The 26,681-nt window shown below is 39.5% G+C and overlaps 1 protein-coding gene across 1 annotated transcript; it reads right to left on the minus strand.

Annotated features, from left to right (window-relative positions):
• Positions 1-2,469: 2,469 nt before the first annotated feature.
• On the minus strand, positions 2,470-14,809 carry fermt1 (FERM domain containing kindlin 1). Its single transcript, XM_026142515.2, has 16 exons — positions 14,670-14,809; positions 13,049-13,208; positions 12,318-12,415; positions 9,801-9,936; positions 9,524-9,661; positions 8,767-8,950; positions 8,561-8,663; positions 8,384-8,491; positions 6,517-6,648; positions 6,333-6,382; positions 5,817-5,941; positions 4,040-4,146; positions 3,607-3,831; positions 3,390-3,514; positions 3,155-3,296; positions 2,470-3,052 (listed from the first exon to the last, which is right to left on the minus strand). Exons 2-16 carry the CDS (start codon positions 13,197-13,199, stop codon positions 2,879-2,881), a joined length of 1,998 nt encoding a protein of 665 aa, XP_025998300.2. The 5' UTR covers positions 13,200-13,208; positions 14,670-14,809; the 3' UTR covers positions 2,470-2,878.
• Positions 14,810-26,681: the final 11,872 nt, after the last annotated feature.

Here is a 26,681-nt window from a genome sequence, read left to right on the forward strand (position 1 = left end):
AGAACATTATGTGCAACATGGACGAATTTTATGATACTTATAGCAAATAAGGTCTTCTTCTCGTCATATCTATGCTTTTTATTATCTGTGACAATCACGGTGGTGCTGTTTTTGGAATAAGCTGCCTGCTAACCGGAGATCAGTTACATCTGTGACTAAAAATAGACTCAACATCTTTTTAAAAAAATGTTATATTTTGCTGTCACTGCCTTAATGCGTTGTAAAACTACATAGGTATTTTTGTCTTTTGTGTTAAGCACATTGAGTTTACACAGAATGACATATGCTGCATAAAGCTGTTGCCAATTCCAGTTAAATCTGGCAAAATATCTGTCTGTTTTTGTATACTATCAGCTTAGAGCATTACAGTATAAAGTCGGGAGAAATCAAATATCACTGAAATACACTGAAAACTATTGTAATTTTTTGCTTTAATAATATGCTGACATTTGACATTTACTGAAGTCATGAATCCCCCGTCCCACAAACTTAAAGGCCCATAAAGGTGCAGATCCAGGGCCATCAGGATCATTAGGGATTCTAGCCATCCCGCCCACAAACTGTTCAGGCCACTGAGGTCAGGGAAGCGCCTCTGTAGCCTGAAAACAAGAACAGAAAGGTTCAGGAGGAGTTTTTACCCACAAACTGTGAGACTCCTCAACCAAAATACAAACCGGACAACATGATGGACAATCTCACACACAGTACATAATTTGCACTTTACCTTTCTTCTCTGAACCTTATCCGTACCTTATTATATACATCTGTACTATGTAAATATGTATATTTTTTATAGTTTTCTCATTCAAATCATTACAGTGCAATATCTTGCACGTCATGGATATATATTTATAAGCACAAACATATGGACTTTTACATTGTTTTTTATATTTTTTTTTTACTTTTAACTTTTGTTTCTTTTCCTTTTTTTTTCTTAGCTTATGTAAAATCCTTTTTAGCATGTTTGCACAGTCGGGGGGAGTACTTTTTTAGCCAGAAAAAACATTTCACTGTATGTTGTACCAGCTATAACTACATGTGACAAATAAATAAAGAATTGAATTGAATTGAATTTCAGTTTCCAGTCCAACGCAACCATGTGGTTGTTCACATTAGTGGAGGACTTGATTGTTGTTCTAATAATAGCATGTAGAAACTTGTAGAAAGATTTTTCCAGATCTGTGCAAATCTATTCCTCTGCAAGGCTTAAGATGCTTCCTTCAGGTGTTTATTTAAAACAAACAGACACTACCTTAACCGTAAAGCAGAGTGGACGCAGCATCAAGTCAGTGATATGTTTTGGCTACAGGATTTAAAAAAAAAAAAAAAAAAAAAAATCAAAAATGGGTTTTCCCAATAAACATAATCCCAAACGTACTTCTAAAACTGTGGCAAAATGTTTTGAGGTTAACATATTGAAGTGGCTGTAAAGGCCTGGCTTGAAGGCAAGAGAAGATTTGGGGTGATTGTTGACCAGCATTGTGCTAGTACTACTGTTGGCTGCAGACGGACGAGGAGGAGAAGAAGGGGAAGGCATGTTCGGAGGTGGCGAGAAAGAAGGATTGTGGAGCTGAGAGTAGGGATTTTGAATGTAGGGACTAAGACTTTCTGATATGATGGACGTAGTTAAGGAGGACAAGCAGAGAGTTGGTTTTAGAGCAGGGGTGGGCAACTCCAGGTCTCGAGGGCCAGTGTCCCTGCAGGTTTTAGATGTGTCCTTGAACCAACACGGCTGATTTAAATGGTTAAATTAGCTCCTCAACATGTCCTGAAGTTATCCAGAGGCCTGGTAATGAACTAATCACTAATGTGGGGCGATCTTGGCTCAAGAGTTTGGTGTTCGCCTTGTAATCGGAAGGTTGCCGGTCTCGGTCGTTGTGTCCTTGGGCAAGACACTTTACCCGTTGCCTACTGGTGGTGGTCAGAGGGCCCGGTGGCGCCAGTGTCCGGCAGCCTCACCTATGCCAGTGCGCCCCAAGGTGGCTGTGGCTACAATGTAGCTTGCCATCACCAGTGTGTGAATGTGTGTGTGAATGGGTGGATGACTGGATGTGTAAAGCGCTTTGGGGTCTTTATGGACTAGTAAAGCGCTATACAAATACAGGCCATTTACCAATCACGTGATTCAGGTGTGTTGACCCAAGGTGAGATCTAAAACCTGCAGGACACTGGAATTGCCCACCCTTGTTTTAGAGAAAGGATGCAAGAAATGCAAGAAAGGGAGGGATGGAGGCGGATAATTCGCTGTAGCGAGCCCTACTGGGAGCGACTGAAACATGCAATCAAAAATGTGCAAGCGATTTGGATTAATGAGACTTGTAGTGCTTTAAAGGATCAGACTAATCAGCAAGGGACTATGATATATATATATATATAAGTATCAGTCCAACAGAGTTCATTAAACTCTCAGAAAAAAAGGACCAATTATAAAAACTGTAAGCCAAAAAAAAAAAAAAAAAGTGAAACAAGTTGCAAAATAAAAAAAAAAAATCCTTTAATTACTTTTTACTTTTTGAAATGAGTACATTTGTGCAGCTGGAAACAAATGTGTACTTCTTGAAAACATCAGTTCATCCAGACTTTTGACATAGTCTTGACATATTTACATCAACAGCGTTATTTTCCTAGTGCGGGGAACATTGGCGTAACTGATTAAAACAAGATATATGATGAAAAATGATCATAGCATTCTTCTCTGGGTAAAAATATATCACTTTATCTCATGTGATTTGGTATCACATTTCTTCTGTCACTGATGTGGTCAGTGTTTATGGACCACTGCAGCTAGCTGATGAGTGCTCTATTTTCACACTGTAACATAAATGTAAATAAGTGATCAATACTCTTTAAAAAAAAGCATAGACTAATACATCTTTGCTCATTCTTGGCCTCCGGTAAGTTTATGGAACAGTTCTTCATTCTGTGTTTCATTCTGGTCTTTAGATCGCGTGGAGAGGAAGATGTAACCACCGATGAACTCGTGGACTACCTTGCAGTCACAGCTCACACAGGAGAAGGCTATTGACACATGTTGATCAAATTCTATGGCCACCTGTAATTACATACAAGAGATTCAGGATTTAAAGTAATGCTGTCTGTAGATAATACACCAGAAATGTCCTGAATGAAGGAAGAAAAAAAAACAATCCCTCACCTGTCTTATCTCCCAGTTGACATTCCACTGCTTCATGTTGGCGAATCTCCATGTGGTGACAGGCAGCCCAGTGGACATGTCAATACGAATCATGCGGTTATATGAAATCCCAAGAATTTCATCCTTCTTACTCCCTTTGAATCTGAATGATTGAAAAATAAGCAAAAGGAAAATCTCTTGGATTATCATTCATAAATGACATTGAACGTCTATTATATCAGTCCTTTCACCGTACCTGACAATGTAGTATTTGATACCAAACTCTGGGAGTGATTGCCATGCTTGGATGAAGCGCATCTTGGCCTCCACCAGGGACAGCTGTGCTATGTTTTGGTGTGCCTCGAGGATACGTGCGGTCAGCTTGATGCAGAAATCAAAGGCAAATTAAATAATAATACTTAAAAAAAAAGATAGCTGTCGGCAAAGTAAAATATGACGAACCTAAGACAAACCTGTTTGGTCTTGTGTTTCTTTGCGTATCGTGGCGAAACAAAACACTCGGCGTTCATATCCATCGGTTCGACGTCAGGAGCTGATTGACCAGGAGGGGGCGCCAGGTTCTTCATTTGCAGAAAAGATTGAATGTGCTTCACTTCTGTTTTGTAAGAGCTGTACGCCATTGTCTTGCCTTTGGAAGCGAGGACACATGCAGCTTTCCACTTAGCATACTGGGTTTCCTGGTCCAAAGGGAAGGAATAGAATAACAAGGTGTAAAGTTTGCTTCAAATTTCTCATGTTTATATACACAAATATACACAAGGCATTCGTTTTAAAATAAAGAAGACTTACTGGTATTGACAGAAAAAAAGCACAAAATCTCAAAAAGTAAAGATTTTGCTTTGAAAACATTCTCTTTACTTATATGAATGATAAGGTGGGGCTTACATTGTCACATCGGATGTACACCTCATTCATTCCATCAGCCACTGGCAGCAGAAGCTTGATGCCGAACTTCTTTTCAGTTACATTGACATCAGGGACCACCTCACAGCCTGGGAATCAAGAAGAGGAGATGGTAATATAAGAATGGATACAACAGATCTCTAACAGAATATTGTCACAGAATATAACTGCTGTCTTTGTGGCAGCTTAAAAATGTATATTAAAGAATTACATTTTAAATCTCAATTTCAGCTTAGGCTGCTGCCCCCGCGACCCGGCCCCGGACAAAGCGGATGAAGATGGATGGATGGATGGAATTTCACATCATATATGAAATGATCAGAATACTTTGGTTCTCTGTTTTTCTAGCCTTTGAGGGGAAATGATCATTCTCATTTGGTTCTCAGTGGGAGACTAACCTTTTTTTTCCCCAGCTATGTATTTTTAGTGCTTGTCTCTATTAATGTAGCTTTGCATATTCATACTTTAACATAATTCTTTCTCATCTTATACTGGGTCTTTGCAGCTCTTCAGTTCATCCACAACTGGTTTTAGCTCCTCTCATTCCCTCCTTTTCTTCTACTGACTGGCTGCTCCTTGTAAACAGAAGATTTGAACAGCCATGTGCTAGCTATGTACCTCTGTGACCATAATAAACTAACACCTGCTCTTACTGAAATCATTACCAACAGCAATTTCAATTAAATTTCATCTCAAATTTATTTATATAGCACTAAATTACAAAAAAACAGTCCCCCCAAGGTGCTTTGTATTGTAAGATAAAGCCCCTAGAGTAAAGAAGGTTTTGGGGAATCCTGTTAACTGTTAATTTTGTATGCCACATGCCAGAATAAAGTCCAGAGTGTTATAAAAATGGTGGGTGGGCTTATCTACATTTTGACAGAAGCCATTGATTCTAATAACAGATTAAATGCAGTGTTTATGATGTCACGTAGATCGTGTTGTTCTCAGCAGCTACATAAATGTTAAAATCCCCCACTATGTTATTTTATGAAAGCAGAGCACAAAATCAGATAAAAACTCAAAGAATTTAGAAAGAAACTGTATAAGGGCCAGGAGGACTGTAGTTATGACAAATAAAACAGTTTTTCTGTGTGTGTTATTTTTTGTTTTCTAATTATGATTTACAAAGCTAAGAGTCAGGCTTTCAAATTAATTAAAACTGACTGGTTCTTTTGTTGATTAACAAGCCGGATTGGCAGATTGCTGCCAGTTCTCCTCCTCGGCCTGTGCTTTAAGGATTCTGACAATTAGTATGACTTGGCGGTGTTGTCATTTAAACTACCATATTCATCCTGCTGTAACCAGGTTTCTGTAAGGCCGAAAAAATCAACATGTTGATTATTATCATTACATTATCTACTAACAGGGACTTAGAGGAGAGATATCTAAAGGTAAATAATCCACATTTAACACTTTTACTTTTTGGTGGAGTTCTTTCTTTGTCTTTTTATGCTTAAATAATTTGTTGCTGATTCCTTTTGGTGGTTTGTGAGTAGATACAGTCTCCATTAGGATGAGGTTTTGGGGGGATGACAGGAGGAGAGAAGCTACAGGGAGGTATGTTGTGTGAGTCCTGAACTTTTGGTACACAGGATTGCATACATATATCCTTATATATATATGCAGAGCTCTTTATTTGAAACAATCGCCATGTTTGATAATGTGAAATAAAGTTATGAACTAAAGAAAAGCATAATAGGGCCCATTTAAATTCAAACTTATTAATAATTTTTTCACATAATTCTTTTTTACTGACCTCGGAGGTGAAACTGCTCTATTGGTTCTCCACTGGAGGCCTCCTTGTTCTTGTAGTAAGAGATGGTGGTGTCCTTAAATACAAACCAGTACTCTTTGTATGAGCGCAGCGTCAGTCTTTTTGGCCTGATTTAGCATTGAAAAAGTACATTTGTTTAAGCAAAACTGCATAAATGTTTTAAAATGTGCATAAAGTCTTATTTTTTAATAACGGAGGCTGCTCGTTCAGAGCAGCAATTCTGAGAGCCTTTCATTAATTATCAGATATCCTCAGGGACATTATAAAACAGGAGCATGAATCAGAGACAAAAACACACAAAATGAATTTTAAAACAGAATATTTTATGTTTATCCAGTACGCCTTTGATCTCTAACAAATGTTGATCTTATAAACCTTAAATTTGGTTATTTAAGGGCAGCATGCACACACATTACTATGATGATGAATGATTACACTTCAATAATTATTTAGCATCTTTGTGCAATATAAATGTAATATATTTAAAGTTGGGTTTACCTAAACAGTCGGAGGGAATTTGCCAGCTCTGGGACGTCTGTAATGTCTTCCTGGGGGCAAGACAAACAACTGTCAATTATCCCATGCATGCAATTAGCTAAGGCTTGTCTATCAACCTCAGCTTCAGAGCAGGTATTCTACTGCAACAGAGGTGAAAACATTTGGTTTTTAAAAATATGTTTACCAGAATTTTGTCTGTGTGTCCGGCCTCGAGTGTCACCTCCAGGTTGGATAGGGCTGCCTCTATTTCGTCAATTTCTGGTTCATTAGAGTTGTTCAGAGGTTCAGTGGACACGGTCAGTTTACAAATGCGATACTGTTGGGACAAAGACTTCTGGTTAGGAATCTCAAAAAGCTAAGATTCTGCACTGGGCTTAACAACTACAAGTGGTAATGAAGTTCTCCGACATGACTTAGGAGGTTATGCAAGGCTGGCATGAGTCAGAGGGAGGTTTGAGCACAGCCCAGCGTGCCAGCCTTTGCACCAATGTGTAGGTGAGTGCAGCATTCCTTTTGAATCTGTGATTTCTGAATCACTGTCCCAGTCGTTGCAAAATAATAGCTGAAGTCACCAAAGATGGGATGAAATCAGGACACTCATCATGTTGCAGGTAATAATCAGCTTCCTCCTATTGTGTCTGTTGGGGCATTCTAATTATTACCGTACTAGCTTTTCTGCTACTCTGTCTTTAATTGTATGACTCGTTTCCCTGCCTCCCCCTCCTTTCCTCCTCTTCCACTGGGATTTTCCTCATGTCCTGACATGTCCTCAGATGGATTTAGGCACCCACATCACTCTGCTGTACTATGAGCGTTAAGAAAAACATAAACTGTATCAAAGACTAAAAAAGCTGCATTACTGTGGCCCTGAAGAATTGCATGCCATGATCTTCATTTCAAAGCTTTACCAAAGGAAAGTTTACACTAGTATGCCTTGTTTTATGAGAAGTGTAATGTATAATGACATACAATCTATAGCTTTATAGTCCTCAGGATCCAAATCTGAGCATTTATCCAAAAACAGCCAGTCAAATGAATAAGGAGTAATTTGTTATGTGAAGCATCTTGAAATTTGAAATATAGTTCATTATTACTTCTGCCAAGAAAGTTGTGTTTTTGGGACAGTTGGCATAGCATTCTGTCTGTCAACACAACAAACATTTTGAATGAATCCTGGTAAAACTTAGTATGTGTGTGGTGTGAGGTCATGTTAACAAGCCATTAAAACTCTTAATTGAAAATTGACAAAAAGCCTTATAACTTATTATCGGCATATAGAAAGTGCCATATAAAAATGAACACAATGTGACATGATTAAAACTATTGTCCTCTCCTTCAAAATCAATACATTGATCAGAAAGTGTGATAATAGTGCTATACTGAGCTATTTAAAACTATGTTTCCTACTGATCCTGTGAGTATGAATGACATATATTCTAAATATCTCATTATTTCTTATAACTTTGTTATAGTAACGGGTTATAACCATTTAAATACATAAAAAGCTGAATACATGCAAACATTTTTTTAATGTTTTTTGGAGGTAAAAAATTATATTTATTACTTAACATTTAAACAGTGAAATTAATATTACACACCTACTAAATCCACATAAATAAAAAATAATTATATCCAAAAACTGTCAAATTTACTAAAATTGATTTCAGCAGAGCAAATAACAAAAGCCTGCACGTGGCTCTTGGTTTGGCTGCAAAGCTCTAAAAGTACATTTAAAAAGAACAAAGAAACAAAATGTAAATATACTAAATATAAAACTATTCCCCTAAAAAGAAAGTGAGCTGAGTTGGAGGTTTGTGCTCTCCAAGTGCTTCTTGTTATTAAAGTTATTTTATTGGGCCACACAACAGTTTTCTCATTAACCCTGACACTCATCAACCAAACCATCCTCTTGCGAAGGGTAACAAGGGTTACATTTAATAATCTTCCACACGTAGTATATGCAAGCAAACAATAATGATTGCACCACATTTAAACAACTTCAACTGTAAAAAATCATTTGCTTGCTATCTGCAATGGCAAGTTTTTCTCACCTGTAAAGATGCAAACATCAGCATTTCCTCTTCAGTGCAGTCTATCTCTTCCAACAGGATAGACCAGCGGGCCTGCTCATATAGCTGGGTTATCCTGACGCCATCATACTAAAACACAGAAACATGCGGTTTTAGGTCAACATTTTCCTTTTTTTGTGTTCACCTTGGATCTCTTACCTTAGGATTGATGTCAAAGAAGACATTGTACTTGAAGCGCAGTAGTAGCTTGTCATAGTCTTGAATGTCTTGCTCCATAAGTGAACGGGATGAGTCCAACCACCTGTTTATTATAACAACAACAAAATCAAATGTTTATCTAGGGAAAGAAATATCTCTCAATGTATAATAATCAGCTTGAGATAGGAAATCCGGTCGGTTTCTACCCTGCATTGTTGACTGCTTTGTCCACCAGTGACAACGGCTGATACATCTTGGCCAGCTCGGCAGGTGGCAAGTTTGTCTGAGATTCTGCAAGAGGATTTTCTCCAAACCAAACGCTGGTGGCAGACATTGGCATCCCATTCTCAGGGTCATAGGTTGCTTTCATGGTCTTACTATACATGGGGCCTAGTTTGAGGGAAATAAAGGGCTAATGATTAGCTAAGATTCAACATATCTTCATATTTATACTAAATATAAAGGTACTGCATTTAAAATCCAAATTCCAAGAAGCCAAAGTTAGAATATAACTTCGAAAAAAAGGTGAGAGAAAAACAAAATAAACTGAGCTACAGACTGAAGGCGGAGCGATTTTTAGGATGGTGCAGAGTATGAACTTGGACTCAGAGGAAGAGTGCGAGAGTGGGTGTTCCTGGAGAACACGGCAGCATACTGAACAATTCTGTCAGATCTCACTGTTGAGAAATGTGCCCTGTCAGATCACAGATGCACTACATACCATGCAAAACTTAAAACTACAGTGGGGATGCTCCTTTCATATACCTTGAAAATATGTATGTTTATATACCATTTTTCTTTAGGTTAAATGAACTTCATGCAAAATGCAGCACACAGAAAGTAATGAATCAAATGCACATATCGTTGTAAACAGCACCAATTCCCTTAGATAGGCTTACAGAGTCTTTCAAGGCACATGAAAGACCATCTATTCCTATTGCACATCTTTTTCTTTCAGAGTACCTGTTCCACTTGGTCCGCCACTGAGTAAATCTATGTCCCAAATCTCCTCCTGCTCTGAGTCCTTATCTTTCTTCTTCTTCTTTTTGGAGGCATCATCCGGAGGCTTCAGCAGTGACAGTTCTTCTGGTCTTCTAATGTCTGAAATGGTGCAAAGCAGGAGCAGACAGGAAGAATATGGGAAGGAACTTGAACCTTGAACTTAGAACAGTGAATGAGGCATTCAAAATTAGAGCTATAATAATGCAGGAGAGAGCAATCAGAAGAAACAGACGCTTACTGAGTATTCTGCAGATGTCTGTCACCGTCTTGAAGACCACATTGGAGAAGCTGACGGTCATTTGGATGGTTTTCATATTGGGAAGCTGCAGTAGCAGGGGTTTATGCTGGGGTGTGTAGCGCAGCTCAGCATCGGCCTGTGTAGCAAAATGAATTGTATTTATATTAGCTTCATGTTTACACTTCTGTTTACACTATACATGCTTCCCTTAGGCAGCATCATTAGAAGACATAGCATAAATTTTCACTGCTATGCAGATGACACCCAGCTCTATCTATCTATGAAGCCAGATAACACACAACAATTAGTTAAACTGCAGGAATGACTTAAAGACATAAAGACCTGGATGGCCGCTAACTTTCTGCTTCTTAATTCAGATCAAACTGAGGTTATTGTACTCGGCCCTGAAAATCTTAGAAATATGGTATCTAACCAGATTCTTACTCTGGATGGCATTACCTTGGCCTCCAGTAACGCTGTGAGGAACCTTGGAGTCATTTTTGACCAGGACATGTCCTTTAATGCACATATTAAACAAATATGTAAGACTGCTTTCTTCCATTTGAGCAACATCTCTAAAATGAGAAATATCCTGTCTCAGAGTGACGCTGAAAAACTAGTTCATGCATTTATTACTTCCAGGCTGGACGACTGTAATTCATTATTATCAGGATGTCCAAAGAACTCGCTGAAAAGCCTTCAGCTAATCCAAAATGCTGCAGCAAGAGTCCTGACAGGGACTAGAAAGAGAGAGCAGATTTCTCCTGTTTTGGCTTCCCTTCATTGGCTCCCTGTTAAATCCAGAATTGAATTCAAAATCCTGCTCCTCACATACAAGGTCTTAAATAATCAGGCCCCATCTTATCCTAATGACCTTGTAGTACCATATCACCCTATTAGAGCACTTCGCTCTCGCTCTGCAGGCCTACTTGTTGTTCCTAGAGTATTTAAGAGTAGAATGGGAGGGAGAGCCTTCAGTTTTCAGGCCCCTCTTCTGTGGAACCAGCTTCCAGTTTGGATTCGGGAGACAGACACTATCTCTACTTTCAAGATTAGGCTTCAAACTTTCCTTTTTGCTAAAGCATATAGTTAGGGCTGGACCAGGTGACCCTGAATCCTCCCTTAGTTATGCTGCAATAGACGTAGGCTGCTGGGGGATTCCCATGATGCATTGAGTTTTTCCTTTCCAGTCACCTTTCTCACTCACTACGAGTTAATAGACCTCTCTGCATTGAATCATATCTGTTATTAACCTCTGTCTCTCTTCCACAGCATGTCTTTTATCCCATCTTCCTTCTCTCACCCCAACCGGTCGCAGCAGATGGCCCCGCCCCTCCCTGAGCCTGGTTCTGCTGGAGGTTTTTTCCTGTTAAAAGGGAGTTTTTCCTTCCCACTGTCTCCAAAGTGCTGCTCATAGGGGGTCATATGATTGTTGGGTTTTTCTCTGTATCTATGAAGCGCCTTGAGGCGACTTTTGTTGTGATCTGGCGCTATATAAATAAAATTGAATTGAATTGAATTCATGTCACGGTCCCCGTGTCTCTCTGGCTGGCTCACGCTGGCTACACGTGTTGTTGTTTTTTGTTTTTGTTTTCTGTCTCTCCTCCTCCTTTCTGCCTGGGTGGAGCTCGTTACGGGCTCTCGCTCTTGGCCCACCACCTGTGTGATTGTGTCCACCTGCTGCTGATCTGGCTGATTTCCCCAGCTGCTATTTAAGGCAGTGGCACAGAACAGCTCGCCGCTGGAACGTTGAACCTCCTGAGTTCGTGCTCTCGGCATTATCAAACTAATCCCTTGTGTGTATTTTGCTGTGGAACTAACATTGAATTCTCTGTGTAGATATCCCTCTTCTCGACCAAATCACGGGACCTGCCCGGGTGTGGCAGCGTGTGTGGAGTTTCGGAGCGAGTACGGCTGAAGAGGAGTACGTGTATATATATATATTATAAATAAAATAAATAAATAATCCCCTTTTGTTCTCAAAGAAAGAACTGTCTGCGCGTGAGTCTGTCCAGTAGCCATGACACTTCAGGTGTCAAGCCAGTGTATATCCTGTATATTTACTTTGTGTTGGAAACCCAGTATTATCAATATCATGTTGGTGTGCATGTAGTAAAAAATGTCTGCCATTGCAGTAGAACTAATCGAGATTTAAAATAAATATTAAAGCGTTTTTGTCTAATTTATACTTTGGTGTTTTTGTCCACATTTTTTACACCATTACTGGAATCAGGGTTTGTACTTGGGCTTAAACATTACTTGACTGGATAAGATATCAAACATTATTATGTACCTATATGGTTTTGGCTACAGTGAATAGGTCAATAAGAGTTTCTCTAAGTGGGAGGATATAATTTTATTTAATAGCTTCCAACGTGTTATATAAAACCTCTCTACACCTTTAAGAGCTGCAAGAACACACGTAATTTATTTAGCCAGATTTGACTGGAGAACACCTTCCCATTGGATATTTTAAGGGATATTCCACATTCCTTTGGGTGTAAGAATTCATCTTACCTGGATCCCATACTTGTCCAAGGTCCAGTGGGTCTTGAGCAGCCAGCATTTCCTCTGTTCCCACCACAAAGCATGGTCCGACCAATCCTGAGGAGCCTCTGCAAGGCAGATGTATTAAGTAAGACATTTTATCACCTGCATATTATTAACACATGTCAGGTTTAAGGGGTAGTTCACACATAAAGTTATTGCACTAATTTACATGTCGGGTTTAAAGAGCCTTCAGGGGGAGGTTCTGGCTCCATAGGTAACATACTTCACCAACAACTACATTTGCTAGCGTCACAAATATTTTCCGCTCCCACGGTTGTGTAGGTGGTGTGGTTTAATGAGTCTACCTGACATCATCTTATGGTGCTGGGCTGAAATCCATCTGTTGATGACAAGCCGCTTAGTCATTTATTATGTCCCATGCTCTTTGAATCACCTCCATAAAGTTGCCTTTAAGTTAGCCACATTAGCTCCTCTGTGTTTATAGAGGAGCGTAAATTGATATCAGATCAGAGACTGGCTGAACTTTGGCCCCTGGGGCTACACAAGTTGGCGCACTGTGACAACACAATGGCACTGTAGTGTAGAAGAATGCAGCTCAAACAAGGGTGCGGCTTGGCCAGCAGAGCTGTTGTAGCACCACATGTAGGTTGAGGTTGTTTGTTAGCCTTTGTAGTTACACACTTTTAAAATTCCTTCCAGCCACTATGCAGAAACACATCCGTGCTAAGCACACTTACTGATTTTCTCCACCAGCTTAAGCATGAGGCCACCGATGTGCAAGTCTCCCATCACCCTCATCTTAAATTTCATGGACTCGTCACCTTCCTTTTGATCCACCTGCACAGATAGCTGCCACGATGTTTCTCCATATTTTGCAGGTGTAGCCATGGTCCTGTTCTAAAAAGACAATGAAGAGATTATTAAAAAAAAAAAAGGTGGGGGTGCTCAAGGGTTTAGTGAACGTGACCACAGGGGCACAGCACAGGGGATCTTAGAAGGATACTACTATCTCTAATTAAGCACTTAGTGAGGGGAATTACTCTAAAATATGTGCATTATTTTGCTGATCCCGTTTGTTCGGATATTAAGGAAATGTCTGGGATTGAGTCAGAGGATTGAGTGTTTCTCAACATTCTGATTTACTTGGCAAAGATTTCACCACCACACATCCCTTACTGTTTCTGTCTCTGAGTGGCCGCGTATGGAGTAGATTCGAACTCTGCTTCTGCTGCAGTGTCTCTGCAATGATACTGCAGCCCCCGATCTACTCCCCTCACTCAATACCATTTATAAATAAGACACCAGCGAACACACCGACGGGCGGAAGAAAACAGATCAGACTGCAGAGCACGCAGCATGCGCTAACTAACGCGACACAACCTAGTATAACAGCACACATCTGGGGGATTGATTGGTTGATGTTAATAAGGTAGAGTGATGGATGAAAGACACAAGGCAGATAAGAAAGGAAAGGGGGAGGAGGAGCAGCACAGCTGTGGAATGTGTTACGAGCAGGGACACGAATCTGGTGCAGGAGAGATCATACAAAACAACAATCTCCACACACTGCACCAGCCTACATTTATATCACATCTGAGCTCTGAAATGTGGGAAATAAAGACATGAAACCTCTGACACAAACTAATCTGAACTATTCACCGCAACACTGTATATCAGTGACTTTTTGATACTGTGTTGTTGTGATGGTGGATTTTTTTATATACACACACTCTGCTTTCTTTGTTCTGCTCCCTTCCTGCACTATGCGCTGCTGTAGGGTGCAGTAAAAAGTTGGAGCTTGCATGCCTGCTGAGGGAAAGCTTGTTGAGATGTGTCGGAGTATGATGAATTCACTGGCATAGTATTACACTAGCTGCAAAAAAACTGATGGAGACAGCAAATTTGTTTTAATGCAGAAGCGCTAATAAGAGAAAAGCAAATATATTCATGCAAAATATACAATTCAATGAGATCTCATATTGGAACTCCTCATACAGGACACCCACACCACGTAAAAAAAGGCCTCAGCGATTCCTTATTCACTGTAAATAGTCACTAAGCTCCGAAACAATCCTTAAACCATTCAAAAATTATGAAAAATGATAGCAAACTTTCTTTAGAAACTTTCATAAACAGAAACTTTCCAAGAATTCATGATTCCCAGAAGAGTCTTGGGGTGCATTTATCGCTGAGCCCTATATAGGCCTACGGATAAATCCCAACAGGGTCATCGCAATCATGTGTTATGATTTTTTTTTTCTTCGTCAGAGATCAAATTCCGTAGTAAAATAACGGTAACCTCTCCCCCTATCAAGTATATACAAATTTCCCAACCGAGAATAAGAAACCCATTCTTACCTTAAATTAAAGTTTCCTGCCAGTGAGCAATTCCTGGATATTTTCGTGGGAAGTGGACTGACCCCGAGAATGAGGCTCCTTTGGGAGTAAAACACGCCCAGTTCATTCACACAGGTAGAGAACGGAGGTGGGAACGTAGGAGGAAGTGGCCGAGGTGCACGTAGCATAATATCCCACAGAGGTGAGTTTGTTCTCAGCCTCAGTATACGGACGGCTGTTTAACTGTTTTCAGCAAAATATGAGAAATAAAATGAATAAACTACCATACTGTCCGTCTCAGTGGTTAAAAGGTACAGACCAGCTAAAGCTAGCAAGTTTATCAATGCTAACAAAAATATTTCAGTGAACATACTCAGCCGCTCAGCTAATACTGTCACTTTGTTACCACTTTGTTATTGTGGAAATAACAAGAAAACGGCAGCTCTTAGTTGGCTCAAATAGAGATGTCAGTAGAACCAACACTGCAACACGAGGTTATTAAATTTAATTTGGTTTGACATTATACTAAGAGAGGTTTGTTTGTTGTTGTTTTAAAATGTACCTTCATAATTTACAGACTACTTGAAATGCTAATCATCTTTCTGAGAAACAAAAATTTTCACCATGGTACTGTTAATATCTTTTTACTAATAAGGACCAGGAAGACTATCGTACAAAAACGTCAGATTGTTACAGTTGCCCATTTTGGATGCAATTGTGATAGTAGATGCGGGAAATTGTATCACTAAAAATACATCATGCTAACCCACTGTGTCTCAAACTGAAGAAATCTTCAAAATAATGGCCTATGCACTTTCAGATTTGTTTAGATGTTGGGTATTTTAGGTTGTATATTCAAGGCAAAAATATTCTTTCTATTTTTCCAAGAGACCTGGCCATTGTTCCAGTGATAATTAGATATTATTTTCTGATGTAAATAAAAAGTCATTTTTACTCAAATATTATTACTCATGTAATATACGACCAAATGACAGAACAGAGCTTTGCAAAATAACACAAAAAAGGTGAAGAGCATTTTATATATTTATTTAAAAACGCATACTGTGTATATTTGTTTGTTTTTGTTTATTTGTCTATTAGACTACCTCTCATGAAAACAAGAAAAAATATATTTTAGAAATCTGTCAAAAACATATTTAAAACTAGAAATCATGGAATTCACTGGATTGAATTCATGTTTTTATACTCAAATTTCAGCCGGCACATTGGAACTTCTTTGAGGAGACCAAAATAAATGAAGTACTAGAAATAAAATGAATTCTTTCTGTTCACAAATGCAAGTAAATAACTGTAACTTGGCGTTTTAATCAAAAATCAATAATTTGCCTTTTTCTGCTGTTTTTTTCTAAACAGAAATTTTTAAAAATTCATGGATAACAACAATAATTGGTTTAACAATAGTAAAAAAAAGAATTTAAAAAAGATGTTACAGGTGTACATACATGTAAATTAACCATTACAGAAACATAAAAAATAATTTTGGTAATTACCAATACTTTTAATTTAGGGCAGCTGTGGCTTAACTAATATGTAGGGTAATATTGCTTTAACACATATAAAAGTCAGCATTTTATACAAAGAAGCATGTATTTTCATTTTAAAAGTGAAATATGTCTGTGTCATCATTCAAGCAAACAAGGTGCCTGTGATTGTAGCCGTCACAGTTGCCCTCGGTATGGCACCCATATTACAGTCTTGTATTTTAGCTAGCAGCAACTACATTAGCACGGGTTGTTCATTGTCATTTTGTTCAGATAACCATGGGATAAAATTGACATTAGCTTAAATTTACAGATAATATTGTAGATCCAAAAAGAGACTTCCTCCTGCCAGTTTTGTCCTTGATAATTTCTGCACAAGTGAAGTAACTCTGCAGTTGTTCCACAGGTAGAAAGACAGTCTAAATGAGCAAGTACAGGTAAGTGTATCCATAAAGTGTAACCTGTTTCTTCTTTGAAGAAGTGAGCATTGCCCCTAGTCTTCATTTACTGCATTTAAATTGCTAACCACTGATTAATGGAGAGATAGACTGTCGTTTTTTCTATTGTTTTTACTATTACTTTATTGTATTTACATTTAAAAATGCATCCTTGCGTAAGGGTCGATTTGTAAGTTGTAATGTTTTCAACGGATGGTGTAATCCTAACAGGATTATTATTTTTGTTTAAATGGCTTTTAAAGTTACAGACCTCAAACAGCACGAACAGTTATATACCTCAAAGTGATCAGCCCACCTTCAATAATTCCCACATCCTCCTCAATGAGTGAATCAAGATGAATCATTTGAGTTTGCCTTTTCCACATAGTCGTACTGCCAGCTAATGAAACACATCAGTAAGAAAGATGGTTAGCATTTTTTTTACCATTTGTACAGATGGTGTTCTACTGACAACCACCCAGCCACGCTGAATTACAGCCAGCTTTGTATAGCTTTTAATATGTAGGTGTGTTTCGTGGTTTTTTTGTTAGTCATTTAGGCATGAAGTGAGCCCATGTGTGTAGCCTGCCACCCCCTGGTTTCTATCTATACTTTCGCCTCAGAGTGAAATGGATTCTAAAACTGGGCAGGGACATCAACCTCATGTCGCCACCATAGGAAAGATGAATGTGCTAACTTTCCTATACAGCTGCTTTCGTATAAGTCAGATTTATGAAATTCAAACTGTTATATTTTAAGATAAATGTCTTTAAATTGAGTGAAAGAGCATCTCCTTCATGGAAAAGGACGTAATAACTCATCATCAACACTGTGAACTTTGACCTATTAGATCTTGTCAGCCTTCTACTGGCAAAATCACACCTAGCAACAGCTTTTTCTATCAGAAATTTTATACTCCCAAACTGTATCAATTATATCTCTTTTTACACATATGCATTGGTTGAAATGCTGTTAATGACTGCACGTATTTGCAGAGAGACAAATGCAATTTGAAATCATTGTCAGTCTTGTTGAAGGAAATGATGGCCCTTCAAAACCTGATAACACCTCTGCTACCACATGGTGGCGCCATTTGACCACACCAGTGTTGGAAGAGAGAAGGCTTGGAGGCATTTCTTTATTTAAATGACTAAATGAAACAGTAAACTAAATAGCGTTTTTAACATTTGAATTCATGTTATATAATGGACAAATATAATTCTGAGTGAGCATTTAAAGTAGTTAAAATTATGTCACTTCAGTATTTTTCTTTTCTTTTTTAAATTTTTATTAATTGATTTTTTTTTTATTTTTGCTCTGGAGACAGAAAGAAAGACCTGACAGTGGCCACTAAAGTTACCACAACATTAGATGGAGTTAAATCAATTGAGATAATGCAAATAAAGTTGTTTGTAATATCTCAAAAGGAGACTAATGTTGCTTTCTAATTGTGCAAGCCATCTCTTGGTTCACAAAAACTTGTTTTGTTTTGCTTTTTTAGAATAAAAATTATATTTTTAGATTAACTGAGAGCCTACTGTTACTTGTCCCATCCGAGTCTGGTGTCCGACTCTAGTGCAGAAGAACAGCCTAGGAACTGGAAAGTACTCATGGACCACTCAGCATAGCAGGATGAGTGCCAATGCGGGCAAAAACCTTGGCACTCAGGTTGAAGGACACTTTCTCTGGCCCCCTGGCCATTTTATTCAATTTTTTTTATCACACACACCAAAGACTAGGTGTAGCAAACATGCATGTGAGTTTGTCAAAGCTCTCTGTTTTTGCTGTGAGTGTTTAGTGCTGGCACACGAGGTTGTGTTGAGGCCTTATGTAAGAGAGGAAATGTAAATTCCATGACAAAAACAAACAAATAAACCCTGACCCTCATAAACCGTGTCATTGGTTAAGGATAAATGGAAAATAACATAATTTGGACCTGTCAAGGCTGGACACCGTGCCCATGTCATCATGACACCTGTGGTTCTAAGAGCAACTTGGTACACACAGTCCGAGCTGGAGGAAAGGACAAACATCACCTATGCTACGGTGCCTGGGAGAATGATAAAATGTAGTCTTTAGAGCAATGAAGAGAAAGAGAAGGAAGGCTTTTGGACTGTGGTTTTAGACACAATAAATTACATCTACTCCCTGAAGCTGGTCTGAACCTACTTGGAAGCGGGTGGGAAACAACATCTGTAGAAGCCTTCGCCGGTGCTCTGTATTTATGGAAAGAGAAACCTCCCGGTGACCTGGGAACACGCTTACCCAATTAGCAGCCTCGCCGACGGATCAAATGGAAGTGAAAACATTCACTGCCGTGACGGAGACGCATCACAATGCTCCATTCATGCTGTCGAGCCCTATGCTTTGGGGGTGAGGTGAGCTCGGGGAGGGTGAAGGGGTGTTCTTTGAGGCATGTGATGGGGAGGTGGGATAGGTGAGAGGGAGTAACGAATGCAACAAGGAACTGACTTACCTCACCGTCTTCTTTGACGTGTCAGCGGAGGCCTCATTCATGGCTTAATACTGATTCAAACACTGTTCGAAGGTGTTGTTTTTAAAAGGTTATATCCCCTGCACCTATGCCTCTGCATCCTGCTGAACTCTCCATTTTCTCCAATCCAACAAAACCACATGTTTTGTCCTGTGGGACTAGGTGCTGAGGGGGTCAGAAACCCTGAGAAACAGCACAAGAGAGGCTCTTGACAGTGCAGGACTCTGGGGAACAAAGGCTAAACATCCTTGTGGCCTGCAGAGTGTTATAGTTTTTTTTTAAGCTGTTAAAATCATGTCTGCTTCTTGTGAACTGATTTATTTTTAAGCCATGGATTCCCATAGCTCTCATGAAATTTCATACCGTTATTTATTTAAGTAAAAACAAAGTGGGGAAAAAAAACTCAACAAAGAAGAACATGCGGGGTATTTGTTCTGTAAATGTCAGCATCATTTTGAATTCAGTCAAGAGAGTTGAAGCAGGCGAGGTGTGATCATCAATAGAGAATATATATACTGATGTACAGTGTAACACACAGTGACTAAACAGTCTATGAGTTGATGAAAAGTGCCTGTATTCATCTAAGTAGCTCCAACGCCACCTCTGATAGATTATGTAACCCTTAAACTGCACTGAAAGCCCTGCAGAAAAGCTCTTTTATTTTTAAAATAATTGTTTGTTTATACAGGTGGAGCTAAAGGTGCTTTAGTAAAAGGATCTTACAGTAAAAATTGAAAAATGTTACCAAGCTAAGGCCAATCCCATAAAAATTCTAAATACTTAAAAAAAGGGGGGAAATTTGAAAGTAAAGCTAAAACATACAAATTCATGGATTTTCAATTAAACTAGAATTTTCCGCGCGCAATAGCCAACACTGATATTCCCTTTTTTCCCTGTTCACTTCTTCTTGCATGGAAACATCTGATGGAAATAAAACTTCATGGTGTCAGGTCAGATAGCCATAAATACAGGTTGTCAGTGCAGTGTGACCCTCACATTTAGAAGAGAGGCTGCTCTGAACTGTGGTTTGGAACAGGATATCATATGTTTAAATATCGAGCTCCTTTCTGAAAATGGGCTACTGTAAAAGAACTTCCATCGCATAGCATATCGCTTTACCTGTCAGGGTCAGTATTTCATCGCTTTGCTGCCCATAAGCATAAAAGATATGAATGAGCACAGACATGTGGATAGACCGTGATCGCTCGCCTAGGACAGATACTCCCGCTTGTGCAAAATTAAAACACATGGATGACATTTTCAGATATTAAACCCGATGAGTTCATAGTCCTTAGCTGTTGAAAACGATACTTTGTCGGTTTCAGCAGGTGCGCATGAAAGTTTGAAGTGGCTGACGTTGCTGTTCCTGCAGAAATAGCTCAAATACGTTGAATAAAGCCACAAGCAATGGTGCGATTTTTTTATTAGGTCTGTCAGTTCACACAGACACACGGTGGAAACATTGCCCATATGATTTTGAAGATTAAATAACATATTTTCTTGCAGGTCACGCATGTTGAGGACTGCACTGAAGCATTCAGATGCCATTCAGCCACGTCCAGTGCTGCAGACCCAGAGAGAAGAAACAACCACTGACACTGACCTTGAAGTGACCATGACTGATCTCACAGGTACAGCGTAAGAGGAAGCTGGGCGTTGTGTTCCTTTCCTCACCACATTTGCCAACCGGTTGTGAATGGGTGCCATTTTGAAAGATGCAAATATGGGTCGCCTCTGCCTGTATCAGCTGATGCAGGTCAGTGTTTTCTTTGGCCAAGCCTTAAAGGCACGACAGGAGAAAGACGTACTGAGAGTTAGAAAAGGTCACATAAACTCTAGTGGGATTACTTTACCAACACTTTCCATGGCTGAGATCCCGTGAATGAATCCATTGTGGGGTGGGTCCTTGCTTGCGGAAAGCAAACCCCGTCAGGATCCAGTTCATTAGCACCTAGTTTACTGTTTGAAGTTAGTTATTTATCTGGTGTCTAAAGGGGAACCCCGTTCAGACATATGTAAGCACGCCCGTTTGGTGTGTATGTGTGTGCTTGTACATGTGTGTGAATTCATGCGCAGGCATGTAGTATATACTTTCACCAATGTTCAAGACTTGTAGGATCTACAGGGGCTTTCCAGAGCAATTGGCTCGAGAGAAAATAAAAGTTTCTGTGGTGCAATAAAATGTATGGAGAATGAACAGGAGGTGCATTGGTCTGAAGGTGAAAAGCAGCGCTGAGAGTTTGTTAGCAGAAAAAAGGGATTTATATGTTTACATTCTGATGTTCATCAACATTGACTTGATTAATTAAAAAAAAAGCTATTTTTATATCCCATTGTTATATTCATCAGAAGCCACTCTTAAGAATTTAATGCGGACACAACCTCATCTATTCAGCATAAAAGGGAATTCGCTTTAGCAAACATTGCTTCAAATAGCTCAGCAGCAGTAGTCCATCTTCTTGAGTTCTTCTACTGTATTCCTAACTCTCATGTGAGAGTGCCTTTGTGTGTTTTCGCTTCTCTTTTCTTTTGTGATCTGTTTGTTCTTTGGAAGGCGTCCCATTGCCTCTGGTCAGACAAAAGTGCCGCGTTGAGCAAAACCTCCACTCCACTTTTATGGTCTGTGTGGGCCGTCCTATTTGTACATGCTTAGAGCAAATTAGACCAGCAGCTGTGCATGGCCGTCCTATTCCGTGTTGGCTTTTCATGATAAAAATATGCTATGGTAAACTCGCAGCTTGCGCCCAGAAATACGCATCCCATTTCTTCTGGCACTGACACCTCAGTGAGACTGGGAAATAGAGCTGGGGATAAATTGAGGGGAGTGGTAAAAGAAACATAGGGGTCCTATAGAAAAGAGGGACCACCTATGCTGATCTGTAGAAGGGAGATAAGTATTAGAAGACCAAAGAGAGGGCTGCACCTGTTGTGGGGTGACATCAGTCCTTAACATGTCCTTTAGTCTTTAACAAACAGCAAACCAGTGAAGCCTTCGTTTAGATATTTCAGAATAATATTTCTTTGATTAAATATAAATGAAAAGAATTATGAAAATATTACTAAGAGGATAAAACATATAAAACAAAAACAAAAAACATGCAAAACTAAAAAATAACTGTCATTGTTTATATAAAATATGCAGTTAAAGACCCATTTGAATTATTGTGATTTTGCATTAACCAAATTATTCAGCTACAGCGGTCCCTCGTTTATCGTGGTAGTTACGTTCTAAAAATAACCCACGACAGGTGAAATCCACGAAGTAGCCAACTTTATTTTTTACAATTATTACAAATGTTTTAAGGCTGTAAAACGCATCACTACACACTTTATATACTTTTCTCAGACAGGCATGAACATTTTCACACTTTTCTCTCTTGTTTAAACGCTCTCGAAGTTTAAACCTTCGTAGAAAAATAAGTTCAGTATTATAGAATGAAGCCAAATGCATCCGGGGTTGCCTTTGACGGTGATTGTTGAGTTAGTTGGGGAGAAAACGTACAAACATACAGTACAGCACTGCTAGCGATCGAAGATTTATGTAAATTTGACGAGCTTGCACGAAGAAAATCCGCGAAACAACGATGCCGGGAAGGGTGAGCTGCCTTATAGCGAGGGACCACTGTACTGTGAAGGATTATTGCCAAAGGGGAACTGTTGTTTCCATCTGCAGTAATTTATATTTGGCAGTATGGCTTTGTTCGGGGATCTCCCTTTTATTCCATGTACATAAATGAAAAGCCAAACCTCATGCAAAACCACACATGCACACACACACACACACACATGCATGCACGTGTGCGCACACACATATACTGGCTATTAGTGACAGGAGATGATTTTGATCATTGATTAAGTCAGACACAGCATGAAAAGGGGACTCTGAGGTGCGTATGGGTTGCAGTGCGGCTTGCCAAGACAGTAGCAATTATGGACAGGAGATTTGATTTTACAAAATGCAGATTGAAACCAAGGTTGTGCAGTGATTAGCACTCTCACCTGACAGCAAGAAGGTCTTGGGTCCTCCTGTGGTTGCATGGGTTCTCCCCAAGTACTCCAGCTTCCAAAGACATGCATGACTTAGGTTAATTGGCATAGGTTTGAATTTCAGTGTCACTGGTTGTGTGTCTCTGTGTGTTAGCTCTGCAATAGACTGGCGACCTCTCTAGGGTGTACTTCGCCCTTTGCCCCACGACAGCTGGGATAGGCTCCAGCCACTTATGAACTGAATTAGCAAATGAAGATGGATGAAGAATGGCATCACTTCAGCCACCAGCTGATGTGGTCTGGCAACAAGATGATGTACTGGGATTGCCAGGAGAACTTGACTTTGTAGCCCTAATATCATATCCCTAGCCTTTCTATCAAGTATACACAACGCAGTCTAATAAGTTACTTATTACTTTTTCAGGTTTTTGAACTAATTTGCCATGTTAATGTCATACAAAAGTTTTTTTGTGTGGTTTTTTATAGAAGGAAATGATGCCGCATTGAACAGTTTTGTTTTTTTTCAATCGCAACAGATCCATTTCCATTTCCCACTGCAGGATACGGCTGCTGATCGGATGGTATTGTTTTCCTCTCAAGACGTCTCTCTTGTGCTTAAAAGACACCAAAATAGGTTTCATTGGCTTTTGTTTGATTGTTGCAAGTTTATTCAACATTTAAAGCATATGTCGCATTAGGTTAGCACATAGCTGTATTGCATTTGGGTTCTTTTAAGTGATCCCTTATAAACTGTTAGTTTAATTTGTTTTTAAAAATTGTGATTTGAGGCTCTCTCTTTTCTGGCCTGAATGTGCCATTTGGAACACCACAGCATCCCTGCTGTCTTGCAGTCATACGTGTGAACCTGTACATACACTGTGAAATGAAGTGAACCCTTTTAATATTTAAAATAAATATAACACCCCTGCCTGATTTCCACTGATCAGTGAAGTTGCCCTTTATGTCTTGAGACAGTTGGGAAAAGTGGTAGGTAAATATAATTTCTGACAGTGTGACAGGAATAAGAAATAGTCCCCGCTCGGAATTGAGTTCTTAGGCTAATCATCTATGATTATAGCTCTGAAAGCCAAAATACACTCCATGTGAAAGAGGTTGTTTTCATCTGTATGCTGCAGCTGAACAACCGGCTGACAGTGTTACCTATTCTCCCGAGGGCTCTCACTCTCCTTCTGAATCTATTTGTCTGGCCTGCAGCAGGTCTGGTAGCCCCCAGGGACTGTCCTGGGAGACCTGGACAACATTGGCAGCAGGTAGCTTAGTGGTGTCATTTCGCTGCGGTAACCTGGACAAAAGCATCTCTTGTTGTTGCAAGCTGCTTGTGGTACTGCTTTCCCAGCCCTGTGGAAAGGAAAGGACAGCCAGTGACCAATGCCAAACAAACCTGCTCCAGCTCACCTGTGCAGTGAATGTGGAACCGAATGACCCAGATCTGGATGGAAACCATTGCAAATATTTCCCAGCAAAGTCTGTGGAAGAAACATTTAACAAGGCCTCTCAGCAGGGAATTTAACTAACTGTAAATGACTTTGACTCCCTCTAGTTTGTGTCATCTGTTCCAGCGGAGTAGTAAACAGCTGCATCAAGCCATCCAGCATGAGGTTCAGTGCCGAGCAAGGTGTGGATTGAAGCATAATAAAACTTCAGTGCTCTGGATGACTGCGTGTTGATCTAATCGCGCAAATTTTATTGTAAAACAGAGGACGGAATGACACTGACAATCAGTGATTAGAAGCAGATTTGTTGTTGATGAGCAGCGAATCTGTTTATTGCCTTGTCTGTGCAGTGCTGGTGGCGAGGCAAAACCACTTTTGCCCACTACAGCTCAGTTTAGAAGCATAAGCCATGCTGCAAATATTTGGCTTGGCCACAGAGATTGAATTATATTGGCACAGAAAGCCTAGAAATAAAAAACAGCAACCTTGGGAACAATTATGCAAAGTTAAATGCGGTTAAACCAAGTGCTACTGGTTTTCCATTCCATCCAAAAGCGGAGGAAAAAAGGAAAAAGCTGCTGTAGCAGAGTTTATCCACCTCAGTAAATATGGTGAAGCATTTATCATTGCCATGGCACTTGTAGTTATTGCTCATTTTTGTAGTGCTGTATAGCTTCTCTGTGTTACACACAGCTTTGAAAATGAAGAAATCTTGTAGGGAGTTCACTCATGTGAACCAAAAGCTGTGGTGACTTGATGGTCCATTTCAACCGCAGATGAAACCCCATAACAGATAGCATTTAATAAATGTTTCTTCTGTTTCCTCAAAACATTTTATGCCGTGACAACACAATCAACATTATTTGAAATAAACATGCATAAATCAACTCTGCTTGGATGATTTATGCATGTGTAAAATCATTTGTTTTACCCTTAAAGTCACTGTAATGTTGCAAAACAATCAATTCGAAGTTGAAGTTGACGTCATTCTACAGTGAGAAATATTATTCACAAGTGGAAAACATTCAAGACAGTTGACTTCCCAAGAGTGGCTGTCAGATTCACCCCAAGGTCAGATTGTGCACTACTCAGAGGCTACATTCACACTGCAGGCGAAAGCGCATCAAATCCGACTTTTTTGACCCTATGCGACCCATATCCGATCATGGTATGACAGTGTGAACGGCACAGATCCGATATTTTCAAATCCGATCTGGGTCACTTTCGTTTGTGGTGCTGAATCCGATACATATCCGATGTTTTAGAAAGCGACTGCTGTTTGAACGGTCGTGTCGCATTAAATCCATCTTTTACGTCACTGACACAAGACAGACGCCAATTATCAGCGCCGGAGAAGACATCGTGAACGCTTCCTGTCCATCCAGTGTAGATGTTAGTGAAACTGTTGGGAAGACAGCGTTGGAGAAACGTGAACATTTTATTTGTACTGTATAATCTGCAGATTCTGACAGAAATCTGCAACTATCCTTTGAAGCACCGCTCCTCTCTAAACAGCAATAAGGATAATTATTAAGCCATATGTAAATAACAAAATAACTTTATAACTTAAAGCAAAATTGGGAAACGTAAAGTCCGAAACGAGTATTTATATTAAGGGCCATCAGTCAAACAATACTGTTTTCTCTGGGTCTAAACAGAGCGCGTTGTGTGTGATGTCTTCTTTTGCGCATGCGGGCCGGTTTGAGGGTCCACACTAGAGCGCGTTTGCTGTCACATTTTATTTGGCGTGTGAACGAGCAGACAAAAAAATCAAATTTGATCAAAAAATCGGAATTGAGCATTAAGACCTGCAGTGTGAACGTAGCCAGAGAAACTGCAAAATACCCAAGAGCTACATCTTAGACTCTACATATTAAATGTTAAAATTCATGACAGTACAATTAGAAAAAGACTGAACAAGCCTCTTCTCTCAAAAACAAAAACAAAACATAGCAGCCCAACTTAGGTTTGCACAAACCACAGGAAGACTGGAAGAGTGTCTTTTGGCTGAAACTGGGTCTTTCAATGGGACAATGATCGCAAATAAGCAACAGAATGGCTAAAAAAAGAAAAGAATCAAGGTGCTTCATTGGTTGAATTCACACTTTAACCTGACTGAAATGCTGTGGTGGGATAGAGATGTGCAAAAAAAAAAAAAT

This window comes from Astatotilapia calliptera, chromosome 15 (assembly GCF_964374335.1).
Source record: "Astatotilapia calliptera chromosome 15, fAstCal68.1, whole genome shotgun sequence".
NCBI lineage: Eukaryota > Metazoa > Chordata > Actinopteri > Cichliformes > Cichlidae > Astatotilapia > Astatotilapia calliptera.

What these genes read in the sequence shown, in the direction of transcription:
- fermt1 (XM_026142515.2), bottom strand. Translation starts at nt 13,199, where the DNA reads ATGGCTACACCTGCAAAATATGGAGAAACATCGTGGCAGCTATCTGTG. An exon ending in AAAGCAGTCAACAATGCAGG is followed by an intron (nt 8,664 to 8,766) that starts GTAGAAACCGAC and finishes TATAATAAACAG; the next exon opens with GTGGTTGGACTCATCCCGTT. An exon ending in GACACACAGACAAAATTCTG is followed by an intron (nt 6,383 to 6,516) that starts GTAAACATATTT and finishes TCTTGCCCCCAG; the next exon opens with GAAGACATTACAGACGTCCC.